The sequence below is a fragment of the Mus musculus genome, chromosome 4, assembly GCF_000001635.26.
Source record: "Mus musculus strain C57BL/6J chromosome 4, GRCm38.p6 C57BL/6J".
Classification (NCBI taxonomy): domain Eukaryota; kingdom Metazoa; phylum Chordata; class Mammalia; order Rodentia; family Muridae; genus Mus; species Mus musculus.
The window spans coordinates 134,168,650-134,186,974 of NC_000070.6; the positions used below are offsets into that span (position 1 = coordinate 134,168,650).

Here is an 18,325-nt window from a genome sequence, read left to right on the forward strand (position 1 = left end):
TGATTTTTAATGAAAATAACATGAAACCTGAAAATATTAAAAGATAGAAATAAGATCTGCCAAGAAGCCTGGTATAGTGCCACATACCCATAATCCTGTTCTTGGAAGGTAGAAGTAAAAGGACAGCCATATTTATATAGCTATTTCCAAGCCAGTCAAGTCTACAAAGAGAGACCCTGTCTTAAAAAACAAGTCATCTTTAGGGATTTTGGTTTTTTTCCTTTTTTTGGGGGGTGGGGTGGGGAGGAGAGGAAGCAGGCAATAGAGTCCTGCCTCACTACACACACACACACACACAATTTATTGAAAACTTGAAACTACAATACTTTACCTAGTTTACAGAAAAGAGAGCGGTGGTATACATGTCCAGGTCCAATATCTGCATACTTTACATGGGTTCTCAATGGATGAGTTAGCATTCTGAACCTAAATATTCTTCAATGTACAGCTTATGTAGTCTACACAGCATAGAATGATTTAATATCCCTGGTCTCTACAAATTAATTATCAGTAGCAACCCTCATTCAATCACAATGATGTGTGAATTACCCTACATGTCCCAAGGCCACACAAAGAACAGATATTTATTTCCTTGTTGAAAACTACTGCCAGTCTGAACCAGGGTACCCACAACAGGTCAGTCGGATAAATTTTGAAAATGAATCCAAAAAGGTTAAGGTGAGTTGGTGTGGTAATGCATCTAGTCCTAGCAGAGATAGGCATCTCATTGAGTTCAAGGTTAGCCAGGGCTACAGAGCAAGTTGCAGTCCAGTCAGTGTTACACAGTGAGGACACTACAAAGACCCTATGTATGGGGCTGGAGAAATGGCTCCGCAATAAAGAGCACTGGAAGAGCCCCTGCTCTTCCAGGGAACCCAGACTGGATTCCCAGCACCTACATGGCAGCTCACAACCATCTCTAGCTCCAGTTCCATGGGATCTGATACCCTCTTCTGGCCTCTAGGGCACCAGGCATGCACTTGGTACACAGACATACATGCAGGCAGAACACTCTTATACACATCAAATCTTTTAAAAATTCAAATGAGGGCTGGAGAGATGGCTCAGTGGTTAAGAGCACCGACTGCTCTTCTGAAGGTCCTGAGTTCAAATCCCAGAAACCACATGGTGGCTCACAACCATCCGTAATGAGATCTGATGCCCTCTTCTGGTGTGTTTGAAGACAGCTACAGTGTACTTAGATATAATAAATAAATTTAAAAAAATTTTTAAATGAAAAAAGTTAAAGAAAACATTCCAGTTTTTGAGTAAGTAAGGAAAAAAAGACTAACAGAATCTGACTTCAAAGCTTCTTTAATGTACTGTTAGGCAAGTTGGATTAGGATTTTTTTAAAAATTAACATGTCATAGAAATGGCTCAGTGGTTAAGAGCACACATTGCTCTAGATGAATATCTAAGTTCAGTTCCCAGCACCTGCTCTGGGTGGCTCAGAACTACCTGTGACTTCAGCTCTAGGGAATCCATCATCCTTTTTCTGGCCTGGCCTGACACTTGTAGTCATGTGCATACACACACATACTCCATTTCAAAGTCTTTAAAATCTATCTCAACATTTGGGAATCCAAGTCGAGAAGTTGTTCCCAGTTCTGAGTCCAGCCTGGACTCAGCCAGTTCTTGTATACAAAACAAATAAGCAAAAAATAGACCAAGTTTTACAAAGACTTAAATCCAAATTATTTTTGTTTTTGAGACAATGTCACCTATGCTTTCAAACTCTTGATCCTCTTGCCTTGACCTCAAGTGTGGGGCTGCAGGTGTTACAGGCATGTACCACCAGTACCAGCTTGTTTAAAAATCATCTGTTTATTTGTTCTTTTTTTTTCTCTTTGTAGCTCAGTAGAAGAACTTGCATCTACAAAGCTCAAGTCTAGCAACACCAAAAAATAAAAATTAAAATTAAAAATAAACCAAATATATTATTTCTCTTTTGAGGTGGGTTCAGGATGTGCACATAACACCAGTGTGTGTGTGTGTGTGTGTGTGTGAGAGACCTTGATCCTGCATCTGCCTGCCTCCCAAGAGCTGCATGTGGACACACCATCACCATCAGCTTACAGTTACATTATCTTTAAAACCTGTTAATTTCCTAAGTTGTATCAGAAGAGCCACATAAACAAATGCACCAGCAGCTACTTCTTCTCCATGGAACTTAGGTCCAAAGCTTAATTGAAACTGGAATACGGTTCTACAGACTATTCATCCTAGAAGCAGGCAAACGCCTTGTTCCGTCAAGGTTAGTGCGTCTGCCACGTTCACCATTTTCCTCTTACCTCCTCCTATTCACAGCACACACTCTTAGTTTCTCCTGAAGGCAGCCTTTCTCTAAGGACTCCCATTGTTTGATTATATTCAATTTGAAAAAATATACCTGCTCTATATACACGCAAATTATTTATTTATATATAGTTGTTGTTTTTTTTTAAAGATTTATTTATTATAATACATAAGTACACTGTAGCTGTCTTCAGACTTGCCAGAAGAGGACAGATCTCATTACAGGTGGTTGTGAGCCACCATGTGGTTGCTGGGATTTGAACTCAGGACCTTCAGAAGAGCAGTCTGTGCTCTTACCCGCTGAGCCATCTCACCAGCCCTTATATATAGTTTTATAGGCAAGGTTTCTCTGTGTATCCTTGGCTGGCCTGGAATGTGCTCTGTAGACCAGGCTGGCCTTGAACTCAGAGATTCATCTGCCTCTGCTCCAGAGTGCTGGGATTAAAATTGTACCACCAAGCCCAGTTTATCTGACGTATTTGAGTTACTTATACTATAGTTTCGTACCTAGGTGTGGTGCCTCACACTTATAACCCAGCACTTGGAAGGTGAAGACAGGAGGATCAGGATTTCAAGGTCATCTTTGGCTACAAATGAAGTTTCAGACCTGCCTGGGGTATACAGTCTTAAGCTTAAAGTCACCAGCAGCATCTGTATAACTAGGTGGGGTGGCATAGAGTGATTGCCTCAAGTGTAAGATCAGACTGGTCTATACAGTGAATTCCTGGTCAGCCAGGACCTCAGGACCTCATCACCCTGGCAAGCCAACAAAACTAAAACCAAACCAACAAAACCCCCCTTTTGTGTATGTGCTTGTGTTGCTGTAAATCTGAAAAACATGCTACTGGAGACAACAAAAAAGGCAGGAAACTTTGTTAGGAATTGCTATCTTGCATTAATATTAAAATTATAATTTACCTATAAGATAGTGCAGGGCATATGGCAAATATTCAATAACTACTGAAGGCATCTGGAAGTCATGCAGATGCTTATCATGAGGCCTACTGTGAGAAGCAAGCTGGCCAACAGAAAGGCTCAGGGGTAGAAGCACTTAGGCACAACCTTGGCAACATGAGTTTGATGCCCAGATCCCACAAGGTGGGAGGAAAACAACCCTTGAGAGTTGCTATCTGACCTCCATGGCACCTACACCTGCACACTTGAGCGCGCGCACGCGCGCACACACACACACACACACACACACACACACACACACACACACACACTACACACATCACACACATAAAAATGAAGGAAAGAAAGGAGGGGAGGGGGGAGAAAGAAGAGATGGCAAACCTAAGAAGATACTACAAAAATGTACCAGGGTCTACCATGAGCCAGGTTCTGTGAGACTCTGAAGTTAAAAAGCATTTGTCTAGTTAAAGTTGAATAATAATAATAAAAAAATGTCATTTCTTGACAAATATCTCAAAAAAAAATCAAGTTATTTTACTATTCTGATCTGAAATTTGCTTCCATAACTAAATTCCTCTCTCTGTATTTGTATGTGTATTTATATACATATACTTCATATACCTACAGTGTGCATCCACTGAGCTTTCAAAAGCTTGTTAATCCATTCTAGAGATAAATTCGCAGCTCTCTTGGTACAAGAGATGGCGGGCATCCAAGAATTCCAATCTTTGTGGAGTAGCACAAGAGTAGAACACAGTGATTCATGCTGTTCCTCCCTGACTTCACTCAGAACTATGTCTCATAGACATAGACTCCACATGCACAAGAGAGCATACCTGCACACACCTACACACACACACACACACACACACACACACACACACACACACACACACACACACACACACACACAAATAGAAGAAGTCGAAATTTAATACAGAAGACTACTTACCTGGTGAAGTAGCATGAGACCTGTCATTTGGGTATTTTTCTTGCATGGCCATCAGTTACCTGAGACAACTGCAGAATGAAAGAGTAACCAGTCAGAATTTCCAGAATCTTTGTAAAAATTATGTATATCTCTGTTCCCATTAGATGAAACAAAACAAAACCCACCATAAACTTGACATAATAAACAAATTGTTTCCTCCTAACTCTAACATACTCTGACACTAGACTGCATGTGCGCACACGTGTGTGTATGTGTGTTTATGTGTGTATGTGTGTGTGTGTTGGCGTTCCAACTGCCCAGCTTTGAAAGCTATCCCAATTCTCAGCTTGTGATACCCATGCTTATCAACTAGCTACAAACCAACGGTCCCAGACTCCCTCCTAGAGTTTATTTGCTAGAATGGTTTACAGAACTCAAGGAATCTTTATTTTTACTAGTTTAGATTAGGCATGATGGAACACATCTATAATTCCAGCACTCAAGAGGCAGAGGCAGGAGAATTAACCACAAATTCAAGGCCAGCCTAGTTTACATAATAATAATCCAGATCAATCAGAACTATATACCTTGTTTAGAAAAATAAAGTATGGTCTTATTATAAAGATACTACAAGCCAGGCAGTGGTGGCGCACACCTTTAATCCCAGCACTCGGGAGGCAGAGGCAGGCAGATTTCTGAGTTCGAGGCCAGCCTGGTCTACAGAGTGAGTTCCAGGACAGCCAGGGCTAGACAGAGAAACTCAGTCTTGAACCCCTGCACCCCCAAGAAAAGATATTGCAGCCAGGTGTGGTACTACATACCCATAATCCTATACTTGGGAAGTTGAGGCAGAAGAATTACCACAAATCTGTGCAACACAATGAGACTGCCTCCAACAAACAAAACAAAACAGGAAAAAAGGAGAAAAGGGAGATATTACAAGAGACACAGGTAAAGAGATGCATATGTCAAAGGCAAATAAGCTTCAAAGAGAACACACTCCCTTGAGTTGGCTACTGATGGAGAAGCTAGAAGTGGAGAAGCTAGAAATGATGAACTGTGTTATAAAGGATTTATGAATAAACTTGGTTGAGAAAATATAAGTTACACAAAAGTAGAATTTAGCTAAAGGAGTACTGCCTCAAATATGACTGGAAGATATAGGTGGCACACTAACCAGATTTCCTGGGCACTGTAGAAAGCTAAGAAAATAGGGCTTTACTCCTAACAATTAGGAGCTTAGAGTTAATAAGGATGTTATAAAGGTTTGTAAAGGTTTGCCCACCAAGACTGCTGCCCATTAAGCTCTACTGCCAAATCAAAAGGAGTGAGTTCTACCAGGCAGGCAGAGTAATCCTGGGTACCACCTCCCCCCCACCCCAGAAAAAAGAACTACAAAAACTACCCAGGGGCTATCAGCCAACAAATACTTATTAGCTTAAGAAAAGATATATAGCATTTTGAAGATTTTAAGGCTATTTTACTAGTATACAACAAGCAAGAGAAGAAACAAAAACCTATCTTACAAAATCATACCATATACTCATTTTCCCATATTTTACACTGCACAGTATTTTAAGGCTAGAGGGACTGCTTAGCGGTTAAGAGCACCAGCTGTTCTAGAGGACAAAACTTTGATTCCCAGGCTGGAGAGATGGCTCAGTGGTTAAGAGCACTGACTGCTCTTCCAGAGGTCCTGAGTTCAATTCCCAGCAACCACATGGTGGCTCATGACCATGTATAGAATGGGATCCAATGCCCTCTTCTGGTGTGTCTGAAAACAGCTACAGTGTACTCATATACATAAAATAAATCTTTAAAAAGAAATCACTTAAAAAAAAAATCTTTGATTCCCAGCATTCCCTGGGTGGCTCACAACTACTTATAACTTTAGGAATTCAACACTCTTTCAGGTCTCTGGTGGCAGGCAGTAGGTACACATACGTAACCCAAAAAACTATCTAGACAAAACACCCATATATAAATCTTTAATCCCTGCATGAAGAGGCAGAGGTGGAGACATCTCTGTGAGCTCAAGGCCACCCTGGCTTATACAGAGAGTTCGAGAATCACCAAAGCTAGACAGAGACCTTGTCTCAAAAATAAATAAATAATTAATTAAATAAATAACCAAACCCAACAGCAAAAATTAAGTAAACAGGGGCATGGTGACACACACATGTACTCCCAACTACTCAAGAGGCTGAGATAGAAAAACCGCTGGATACTATAAAAAGCTCAAGAAATACATAACCTGGGAAGTACCTAACAAGATCATCTCAAAAAACAAACAACAGGGGCTGGGAAGACGGCTCTGGGAAGACGGCTCAGTCGGTGGTTAAGTCAGTCAGTGTACTACTCTCACAGGAGACCTGAGTTCAGTTCTAAGCACCCATGTCAGGCAGATCACAGCAAGCTGTAACTGCAGCTCCAGGGGACCCAAACCCCCATTCTGGACTTCATGGGCACTTGCACTCACACCTCATATGCTCATACCACACACATATACATAAAATTAAAATTAAAAAAATTTTTTTTTGGCTAGGTGATAGTGGCTCATATCTTTGATCCTAGCACACAGACTGCAGAGGCAGTTGGATCTGAGAGTTTGGGCAAGCCTGGTCTACAGAATGAATTCCAGAACAGCCATTGCTACACAGAGAAAAAAATAATAATAAAATAGCTAACATTTACTGTATGTGTGCACAACAGCGCACCTGTGGAAGCAAGAGGACAAACTGTCAGGGTCAGTTCTGTACTTTCACCATGCAGATGAGGATCCCACTTGGATGGTTGGGCTTGAGACAAGGGCCTACATGCTAGTCACCTCACCCAAACTGTGTAGGCCGGAGGTAGACAGCAAGTGTTTTCCACCACATTTTCTGAGGTAATGTCTCTTTACACTGATTCAGGGGGACTGGCTGGCCTACTACCCTTACCTCCAAAGTACTCGGGTCAGAGACGCATATTGCTGAGCCTACTGGGAATCCCAATCCAGTTCCTCGTGATTTGTAGCCAGCTCCCTAGGTCCCACACAGTTTTTCGTTTTTCTTTTCTTTTCTTTTCTTTTCTTTTCTTTTCTTTTCTTTTCTTTTCTTTTCTTTTCTTTTCTTTTCTTTTCTTTCCTTTCTTTCTTTTTTTTTTTTTTCCGAGACAAGGTTTCTCTGTGTAGCCCTAGGTGTCCTGGAACTCACTCCGTAGACCAAGCTGGCCTCGAACTCAGAAATCCGCCTGCCTCTGCCTCTCTAGTGCTGGGATTAAATGTGTTCGCCACCACTGCCCGGCTCACACAGTTTTTCTTAAGCCAGTCTCTGTTTCTTTCTTTCAAAGTACTGATACATGAAAACTTTAGGGTGAGGGCATAAACCAGAGTTTCACTTATGCCAGGTTGGCCTCAAACTTACTAGGTAGTTAAAAATGACCCTGAACTTGTGATCTTCATCCCTCTAATTCCTGACTGCAGAGATATCAGACCTAAGAAACCATGTTTTAAATTTACAAACAAATTATTCATACTATGATTATCATTCTGATGGGTATGTGTACCATACTGCATGTGTAGAAAATAAGTGGGTAGCTATGGTGGTTTGAATACGCTTGGCCCAGGGAGGGGCACTATTAGAAGGTGGGGCCTTGTTGGAAGAAATGTGTCATTGTGGGCATAGGCTTTGTGACCCCCATCCTAGCTCCCCGGAAGCCAGTCTTCTGTTTGTTCAGTCTTCTTTGGAACAAGATGTAGAACTCTCAGCTCTTCTTACACTATGCCTGCCTGAACACTGCTATTTGGGAGACACAGGTTAAGACTATTCTAGGTTCTTGCCTTTAATCCCAGCATTCAGAGGGCAGAAGCAGGTGGATCTCTTTGAGTTCAAGGCCAGTCTGGTCTATACATTGAGTTCCAGGATAGCCAGGAATCCCTGTCTGGAAAAACAAACAAACAAGGACTATTTTGGGCTACATGAGACCCTATCCCAGAAAGCCAAAATGAAATAAACAAAGGAAGGAAGGAGGGATGGAAAGAGAGGAGGATGAAGTCAACTGTCAATGCTAACAAGGAGACAGCATTGTGGCCAGCAATGAGTGGACTTTCTCCTTACAGCCCTTCACTCAGGTAAGGCCAGACCTCTGGCTAGATTGCACTAAGTGAAGCTAAGTTCCATTTATTAAGTATTTAAACAGCTACACATAGGAAAAACACTGTATACATGCAGGATATGGGTATAGGCTTCTCAAGAGGACTTCGTTAAGGTGTCTTTACAACAGCTATGATGCTGTGGGTAAGTCCTTTTGCTCAAAGAATGTAATTTATAACAAGAGTTACCATTAAGCAAAGTCTAAGATTACAGTAAAAATATATTAACTAATTTAGTTATTTTTGTAAGATCGTTTCATGAGGTGCATTGTTTAGATTTGTGGAAGTTCTAATATGGTAGACTCAAGACTACAAACACACCAGCCCTAAGTATACAATTATCTGTTGTTTTTAATGCCATTATTTGAGATGTCATTAGGAAAACAAACAAAAATGGGGGGGGGAACACAACAGGAATTCAGAAACTCTGAATTTATGAGTGCCCAAAATAATTTGAAAAAATTTACAGGATACAATTCTTAGAGGTGAAATTCATTTTTGAAAGGGGGAAAAAAGGTGGTTATATGGTACTAATTAATGTACTTTACTAATCTCTACAGTGCTATCTTAGCAACAACCCAAGGGGCCATCAACTCACTACTGTACTAACATAATGGAACCATACTCTAAAGCCACATTTCCTTCATAAAAGTATCAAGTGAGCACCCAGGAAGAACAAACAGGAAGCCTGAAGGCTCCAGGTTAGCCTGAGCCACACACTGAGTCCCTAAAACAAATGGGCTGGAGAGATGGGTCAGTGGTGGGCTGGAGAGATGGGTCAGTGGTGGGCTGGAGAGATGGGTCAGTGGTGGGCTGGAGAGATGTGTAGGAACACTAGTTGCTCTTTCAGGGGACCTGGGTTGGATCCCAGCACCCACAAAGTACCACAAAACAAGCAGTTTTAGCTCCAGTTTTAGAGGAGCTGACATCCTCTTCTAGACTCTGTGGGCACAGCATACATAGTGCAGACATACATGTGTGCAGGCAAAACACTCATAAAAATAAAGACCAAAAACCCTTAAAAATAATAACAACAACAAAATCTTCAACTTATCTAGTTATCATCAACCTATAGCTAGCCATTCAACTGCTAGCCAGTGAGTCAGTGATACAGCATAACTCCCCACTTTATCCTGTCCACACCAATCTACCCTCTCACTGGGCCTCTCTTTTGCCCTTCTCTCTCTTTCCTTTTTTTTTTTTTTTTTTTTTTTTTTGACAAAGGGTCTTACTATGAAGTTCAGGATGACTTTGAACTTTTGTTTTTCTCTGCTACCAACCCCAGTACTAGGCACAAAATATCAATTTTATTTTGTTATCCTTTAAAGAAGAACCAAACAGAAGCCACAGTAGATTCTAAAACATTTTCAAATTCAGAAGGAAGTGAAAAAAGAACTCCCAGAGCCCCTAAGACTGCTCTTTAGGAACCCAGTAGTTCTACTGTACAATGGTCCTCCTATGTCCATTTAGAACGAATTCCAGGAACGCCTCAGGCAGTAACATTCAGATGCTCATGCTCCTTATATGGTACAGCATTTGCATGTAACAGCTGTCCATATTTACCTGTCCATTGTAAAGAATCATCCCTAGAGACTAGGTAATAATAGTCCACTGTTAACTATTGAGAAAGCTAAGGCACAAAGAATCCCTGTGAATGTCCTTAACATTGCTTACAAAAAGTAAATAATTATATATAAAAAGTACAAACAACCCTAAGTCCATTAATTAGATATGATGGATAAATGTGGTAGAACTGTAAATCCAGATATCATTTGGCTACAAAAGGAATGAAGTGAACTAGAACGCTTAGCTGGTTAAGTGCTTGACTGTAATCAGAGGAACCTGAGTTCTCCTCTGAACCCATGCAAAAGCTGATGCCTGCCTGCAGTCCTAGTGCTACAGAAGCACTGACATGAGGATCCCAGGGCCTTGCTGGCCAGGCAGTCTACCAAACCAGAGAGCTAGAGGTCCTGGAGGAAGGGGAGGACGAACAGAAGGAACCAGAGGGCTTAGGCATACAACGAGAACACAGCCCCCAGAACCAAGTGACCAGAATTCATGAAGGCTCACAGAGCTCAGGGAGCCTATAGGGGTCTGACCTAGGTCCTCTGCATATGTGCTATGGCTGAGTAGCTTGGTGTTCTTGTTAGATTCCTAACAGAGGGAGTGGGGCTGCCCTGACTTTTTCCTACTTTTGAGACACTATTCCTCCTACTGGGTTGCCTTGTCCAGCCTTGATGTGACAGTATGTGTCTGGTCTTATTGTAACTTGTTACCCCATGTTTGGTTGATATCCTTGGAAGGCCTGCTCTGGTCTGAGGAAAGGCATTTGGGTCAGGAGTTGGGGAAGAAGTGTGGGGGAGAGACTCGGGGGAAGGGAGTGGGGAAAACTGCAGAAGTATCTGAGGGACATAAAACATTTTTAACAAGGTGGAGACCAATAGAGGAAGACACCTACCATCAACCGTTAACCTCCACATATACCCACATATATACATACAAACATGTACATGTAAATATACATCCCACACATATATGAGATGGAATGGAGTTGGTAGGATAAAACAATGTTTACTATACAAGAGTGAGGACCTATGTTCCATCCCAGCACCTACATAAAAACCTAGGCATGGTGGCACATGCCTATAATCCCAGCACTGGAGAGGCAGAGACAGAAGGATCCCTGTAGCTTACTGGCCAGATACCCAAGCGTCATCAGGGATCCTCAGGTCCCACTGAAAGCCTGACTCAACAAGCGGATGGATAACTCCTGAGGAACAATGTCTGAGGCTGACCAATGGCCCCTACATATACCTGCACAAACACCAAACACCAGTAGCCACATTTTGCATGGTCTCAGTCATATGAAATGTCTAGAACAGCTAACTTCACAGAAATAAGAGCTGAGCAGGCAGGGAATAGAGAGTAACTGCTAATACATATAATCTTTCTTTTCAGGGTGATCAAATATTTAGGGGTTAGATTTTACAGTGGAACATATTTAAAAAAAAACCAATGAATTTATGTTAGTGTATGCAATCACAGCTCTCTCAAAAACTACAATGTTTGCATAAAACAAATGCCAATTGTATTTCAGAGTTTTGTTTTTTTCTTTGGGGTCTTATGTAAATCGGGCTAAGCTTAAACTTGCAGTGATCCTTCAGTTTCCGCCTTCAGAACCATCCTCCCGAACAGTGGTTCTCAACCTTCTTAATGCTATGACCCTTTAATATAGTTCCCCATGCTGTGGTGACCTCCAACCATTAAGGTTTTTTTTTTTTTTTTGGTTTTTCGAGACAGGGTTTCTCTGTTTAGCCCTGGCTGGCCTCAAACTCAGAAATCCGCCTGCCTCTGCCTCCCGAGTGCTGGGATTAAAGGCGTGAGACACCACGCCCAGCTATAAGATTTTTTTTATTGCTTCTTAATAACTATAATTTTGCTATTATGAATCATAATGTAAATATGTGTTATACAAACCCTGTGAAAGAGTCAGTCAACCCCCCTGCCCCACCTCAAAAGAGGTTGTGACCCACAGGTTGAGAACTACTGAAGATCACTGAAGGCAGAGATAGAGGCTGATTACAGGCATGCAGGACAATTTCTGCACCCTCCCCACCAATGTTGTTTTGTTTTGAGACATGTCTTATGGAGCTCTAGCTAGCCTTGAACTCCATATGTGGTGGAAGTTGGCCTGCCTCTATCTCTGGGATTAGAGGCTTGGGTTATCATGTCACTTTGTATTTCAAAGTTTTTTTTTGTTTTTGTTTTTGTTTTTAAAGTATCCCTATTGGATGTCCCTGCTTGGGACAGCAGGCAGGGAGCATGTGGCTGTCCAGCAGCTATGTGTAACTGCTATGTATAACCCCTTCACTGGATGCAATGCTCTGGAGAACTTGCCCCATCTCTCACTAGTGGCACCACTCAGGAGAGTGGACCTGCTACTCATCCGCTGTGAGGCAGCACAGGCACAGAGGTGACTTTCGCCCTTCCTGCCACCACACTTCTGTCAGTCATATGTAAGAGGATCATGAACTCAGGAGGACAGGCCCTGTACCTTGCCTAAACAGCACATCAGGCTGACCCTGAAGGTGAGCAAGAGCTGGCCCTGCCCCACATCTGCCATGAGGTGACAATAGATGCAGGGGTGATGCCTTCCCCTCCTTGCCCCTTACTTCCGGTGGCAGTAAGGAGCTGATCTCAGGGTCATTAGAGTGAGTAAGCTGGCTCTGCCCCTTGCTGCCTGCCACACTCAGGAGAGCGGGTCCTTTATCTTGCTTAAGCAGCACAGTAGTGCTGGCCCTGATGGGGGAAGCAGATGAGCCAGTCCCACCACTAGTCTAGTGTGAGGTGGTGTGGTTGATGCCCTTACCACCCACCTTACCTCCTGCAGCAGTCAGGAGAACTGGCTCTGGAGTGATGAGAGCTGGTGAGCTGGCCCTGCCCCTTGACAGCTTCAGTACTCAGGAGAGCAAGCCCTGCACCTTATCTGGGCAGCACAGTAAATAAAGATAGCCCTGGTGTAGGGGACACAGGTGAGCCAGCCCCAAAAGTGCAAGAGAGCTGGCCCAGGCACCCCTCTGCTATGAGGCAGGCTGGGTGGGAGGAGGGGATGCTCTCTGTCCCCTTGCCTCCTCAGTCCACAGAGGCAGCTGGGCAGAGGTCACGAGAGCCAGAGAGCTAGTTCTGTACATCAACAGTAGCAGCACTCAGGACAGTGGGCCCTGTGCCTCACCTGGGCAGCACAGTAGTACTGGGCCGACTGAGAAGCAGCAGATGAGCCATCTTCAAAGACGGACACACACACACACACACACACACACACACACACACACGAGAGAGAGAGAGAGAGAGAGAGAGAGAGAGAGAGAGAGAGAGAGATGGCTCCATGATTCATCTGTGGTGAGGTGGTATGGGGGTGGGGGTGATGCCCTCTCCCCATTACCCCTCACCATCTGTAGCAGTTGGGGAAAACTGGCCCAGGTCATGAGAGGGAGAGCTGTCCCTGCCTCCTACTGATGGTGGCACTGGGTGGCCTAGCCAGAGCAGTGCTGTAGAACTCACCCTGGTGGTGCTGATAAGGGAGAGCAGGGGGCTGACCAGCTCAGCTTACCAGCCAGGCCCAGATCCAGGGCACTGAGTTGGCCCATCCCCAAATCTGTATCATCTGCAAATGGTTGAAATACATGAAAGGGCCAGTCCTGCTGATCCAAAGCTGCAGGATAACTGGGGGGAGTCCCAGTGAAGATCCAGTATTGATGGTGTCACAGAAGTCAGAGATCTCTCAAACCAGACCAATGACTCATTGCAATAAACATTTGCTAGTGACGATATGTGGACAGAGGGATACACTGTGGGACACACTGTGACATACTACAGCTTCCATGATGTTTTCTATGCTTTGACTTTGGTGTGTGTGTGTGTGTGTGTGTGTGTGTGTGTGTGTGTGTGAGTTGGTGGGGTTTCAAGGGTGAAGGGTGGACACAAGGGGACAAAGAGATGAGTAGGACTGGGGTCCATGGTGTAAAACTCACAAAGAATCAATGAAAAATTTAAAAATAGAAAATTTTTTTAAAAAATCTGTGAATAAATTTTTAAAAAGTATTCCCATAAAGAATAAATTGTATAAGTTATTCTAGATTTTTTCTTAATAAGCTTAGAATCAGATGAGCAACAATAAAATTTTTTTTTAGGCTGAACATTGTGCACACTGTAAACCCAGCACTCTGGATGTTACACAGGGGATCTTCAGCCTGGACTACCCAGAGAGTTTCTGTCCTAAAACATCAAATCAGGACTAGAGAGATAGGTTAGTAGTTACAAGTGCTTACTGCTCAGGGCCCATGTAAGGCAGCTCACAACCTGTAACTCCAGCTTCAAAGGATCCAAGACCCTCTTCTGATCTCTGCAGAAATTTCACAGGTGTATGCTTGTGCGTAAATCTAAAATAACAACAACATACCAAACCAAACCAAGAAAAAGTCTGAAGACGGTAGCTCATCTCTTAGTGCTCCTATACACTGAGCTGGCAGAGACAAAAGAATCCCTAGTGATTTGTGGGCCAGTTAGTCTGGTGTGTGCAGCAACAAACAACAAAGATCTTATCCCAAACAAGTTAAAAACAAGGACTGATGCCTGATGCCGTTCTGTGACCTCTACTCAAATGTCAGGAAACAGGGATGCCCACAGTCTCACTAATAAACACATATACCACATAAAATATAATAAATTTTTAAAATATTAAAAAAGAGATTTTCAGGGGCCAGGTGGTAGTAGTGCCTGCCTTTAATCTCAGGACTCGGGAGGCAGAGGCAGGCAGATCTCTACAATTTTGAAGCCAGCCTGATCTACAGAGTGAGTTTCAGAACAGCTAGAGCTACATACAGAACCTTGTCTGGAAAAACCAAAAGAACAACAACAAAAAGATTTTAGGACTCACTGAAGGCTATAGATTCTCTAAAATAAGATATTATACAAACAAACAACAACAAAACCCTAACACAATTAATCAACTATACAGCTAAAGAAATACAACTGAATGTAAACAGGAAGAACTTGGTAACTAAATTAAAAGTGCATACACTACAAAAATGTTCACTCATAAAAAATGTAACATGTATGCAAAACTTCCTACTGAACCTTGTGCTAAATACTTTATATATACATTATGCGTCCTGTTTGATACTCATCAATTCGGAGTCAGTTACTATTATCAGCCTCCTTTTACAGATAAGAAAATAAAGGTTTAGACTGAGGGGCTGGGAAGACGGCTGAGTAGTGAAAATGCTCACACATACACAGGGAAAACAAGAGTACAGACACCAGAACTACAGGAAATGCCAAGTGCGAGTGGGAGCTTATTTGTAATTCCAGCTTCAGAAGGCAGAGACGGGGATCCCAAGAGCAAGCTGGCTCACAAGACTATATTGGCAAGCTATGAGTTTGACTAAGATCCTGCTTTGATGAAAAAGGTAGAAATCAATGATGACTACTGCCATCAACCTTGGACCTGTGTAATCGTGTGTGTATGGACATTCAGATTCTCAGGCCTGGCAGCAAACACCTTTATCTATTGAGCCATCCTGAAGGCCCAGCACATTATATTTGTTCATTTTGTTTTCCTGTGTGTAGCCCTGGCTGTACTGGAACTAACTTTATAGACCACCTCTCTCTCTCTCTCTCCCCTCTCTCTCTCTCTCTCTCTCTGTGTCTGTGTCTCTCTCTGTCTCTCTCTTTCTCTGTGTCTGTGTCTCTCTCTGTGTCTCTCTGTCTCTCTCTCTCTCACACACACACTTCACTCTGATAAATATCACATATACCTAAACACACTTCTGCCATTTTGTACTATGTATTTATGGGAAGCAGTGTTCTCAGTATTAATAGTAATAACATCAAAATACCAACTCTGATAAATGTTGAGGATGGTCTGTATCCTGCAGTATCAAACTGTCATCCAAAACTGCTTTTGGTTTCTGTGACAAGAATTGATGTAGCTCAGGTTGGCCCAGCATTTGCTGTGTAGCCAAGGATGATCCTCTCTATCTTCCAAGTGCTGAGAATACAGGCATGGATCACCATCCTGGCAATATTTAATTATGTAAAAATAAGCATCTCATTAATAAACAATTTAGCTGCTGTCTTTAATAAATAATAAAAATTATACATATACCAAAGAATTGTGTTTTCTTGTTTTGAGTTTGGGTCTTCTATGTAGCCTGGCTAGAACTCAATGTACAGCTCAGGCTAGCACTGAACCCCCAGGCAATGATGGTGAGGGTGTTTTGTGCATTGTGTATTCAACTCAACCCCAGAGATCTGCGTGCAGTGTGGACTTGGCACTGTCATTATTAGGAAGCGCTTCCTGACTCAGAATTTTGTCACATTGTTCTCCATCATCTTCTGATTGGTCAATTAAGAGCTAGCTGATCAGTCTGTAACTGGGCAGGAGAGGGTAAGGTAGGTCTTCCAAACCCAGAGATGGAGAGAGAGACTGAGAGAGCGAGAGAGAGAGAGTGAGTGTGTCTCAGGTGGGACAGAGGAGGTCACCATGAGGATATGTATGAAGAAAGAAGTGCTAGAGTGAGTCTAAGATGACAGGTAGCACCTCATGGCTGGCAAGTGTGCCAGGCCAACATAGTCATGTTAGAATAGCTCAAACCTGCCCAGTTATAGTGCTGAAGCCTTTTAATAAATAATTGTGTGTGTGTGTGTGTGTGTGTGTGTGTATATATATATATATATATATATATATATATATATACACACACACATATAAAATAAACAAAAATCTGTCATTACTTGGGAACAAGGGTGGGCATAGAAAAGTCCCCAGTACATTTACATTTGGCGCCCAACGTTGTGCTTAAACCACCCTGATATTATGAGTCTCACACTCTACCGACTGAGTTAGCCAGTACTTTTACAAATTCTTCTGCCTCAGTTTCCTGAGTGCTCAGATTACAAGCATGAACTACCAAACCAAGCTTCAAATAATTGTTTCAAAGTAAGTTTATCATTTATCAGTAAATGTTTAATATACTTACACACTCAAGATCTCACAAAAAATTTTCCAGCAAAAAACGGGATCAAGAGTGGCAGTGTAAGGGCTGGAAAGACAGTCGGCTCACTGGTTAGAGCCCTGGCTGCTCTTCCAGAGTGCAGGCCCAATTCCCAGCAGCCATATGGCAGCTCACAATGGTCTATAACGCCAGTTCAAGGACTTCTGACACCCCCACACAGACAAGCATGCGGCAAACCACTAATGAACAGTAAGAGAGAGAGTGTGTTTAAGAAACCCTGACCTGATACTATATTCATCAACCCAAAGTTACTGAGTACCTACTATGTGCCTGTTTCTGCACCAAGTTAGAAATATATCCTGTTAAAGAAAAACTACTGGTCATATATGAGCCTACAATCTTAACTATGGAGGCTAAGGCAAAATTAACATGAATTCAAGACAGTCTGGGCCTGATACGGTACTGCACATCTTTAATCCCAGCAAGGGAGACCAAAGCAGGAGGATCTCTGTAAGTTCAACACCACCCTGGGCTACATACATAGTAAGTTCGAGGTCAGCCAAGACTACATAGTGAGACCTTGTCTCAAAATCCAAAACAACAACAGCAGAAGCCCAGCCTGGTCTAAAGGCCAGCCTGGATTACATATCAAGACCTAAAAACAGAAAGAATAGGGATGGCAGGCAGGGGACACAGCTAAGTAGTGGAGTGCCTGTCTGGGCTAAGGGCTTATTTAGTGCTCAGTATTTCAACAACAACAACATAACAGACCTTCCTGACTTACCGAAGTCAAATGTTCTAACACTCAGCTAAAGTTCTGATTCATCCCAAACCTCAGACCAGGTTACTCAATTTGCCCACCACTGACTGGCTGACCTTAGCTCCGGCGAACTGCGGGTAGGGGCGAGGGGGCTGTCTCACGTACAGGAATCCAGCAGCATCACTAGCAACTTCGTGCTAGATGGAATAGCAAAGCCCTGGTCTAGGCCACCCCCAGGCATCCTCTGCCCCTCAACTACCCCTCAGCTCAGACGCCACCTCCACGGGGATCGCCTGCTGACCCCACCACACCGGCGCCTTCAGTTTCTCGGCCCTTTGTGAAAGGTCTCCACTCGCCGAGTGACAACTTGCCGAACGTCTATTCTTGCCCGGCTCTTCCCGCGGGCCGTGGGCTCTTAACCAGAGCAGGGGGCGTCTGGCACACAAGTATGGAATCTGCCGTGGGGTCACTGACAAGGGGGATGCGAGGTGCAGGGGGAAAAGGGACGGAGACGCGAGGGGGGCGTGTGAGGATCCTTAGCCAGGGAACTCAGCCGGTGAGAGGAGAGATTGGGGTGGAATTACCGCTCGGTCCGTCTGCGCATGCGCTTCGCTCTCCACGGGGTTCACCCCCCACCCCCAAGAAGCTAGGTCCCGACTTTCCAAGGTTTTCCCGGGGTTACGAAATGAGGGACGGGGACCGCCGCTTCGGCGGGAGTCCCCCCCAACCCCAAAAGAACTTACACAGGCCTGAGAGCGAGCGGCGACCCCACTCA

At 43.3% G+C, this 18,325-nt stretch overlaps 1 protein-coding gene across 1 annotated transcript in view; it reads right to left on the reverse strand.

Annotated features, from left to right (window-relative positions):
* Positions 1–18,325, reverse strand: part of Cep85 (centrosomal protein 85) — a 57,228-nt gene that overhangs the window by 38,792 nt on the left and 111 nt on the right. The window contains exons 1-2 of the mRNA NM_144527.3: positions 18,294–18,325; positions 4,164–4,231 (exon numbers count right to left, since the gene is read on the reverse strand). The exon at positions 18,294–18,325 is cut by the window's right edge and continues 111 nt beyond it. Of these exons, the coding sequence (NP_653110.3) occupies positions 4,164–4,215 (52 nt within the window). The 5' untranslated portion in view covers positions 4,216–4,231; positions 18,294–18,325. The remainder of the gene's footprint in view (positions 1–4,163; positions 4,232–18,293) is intronic.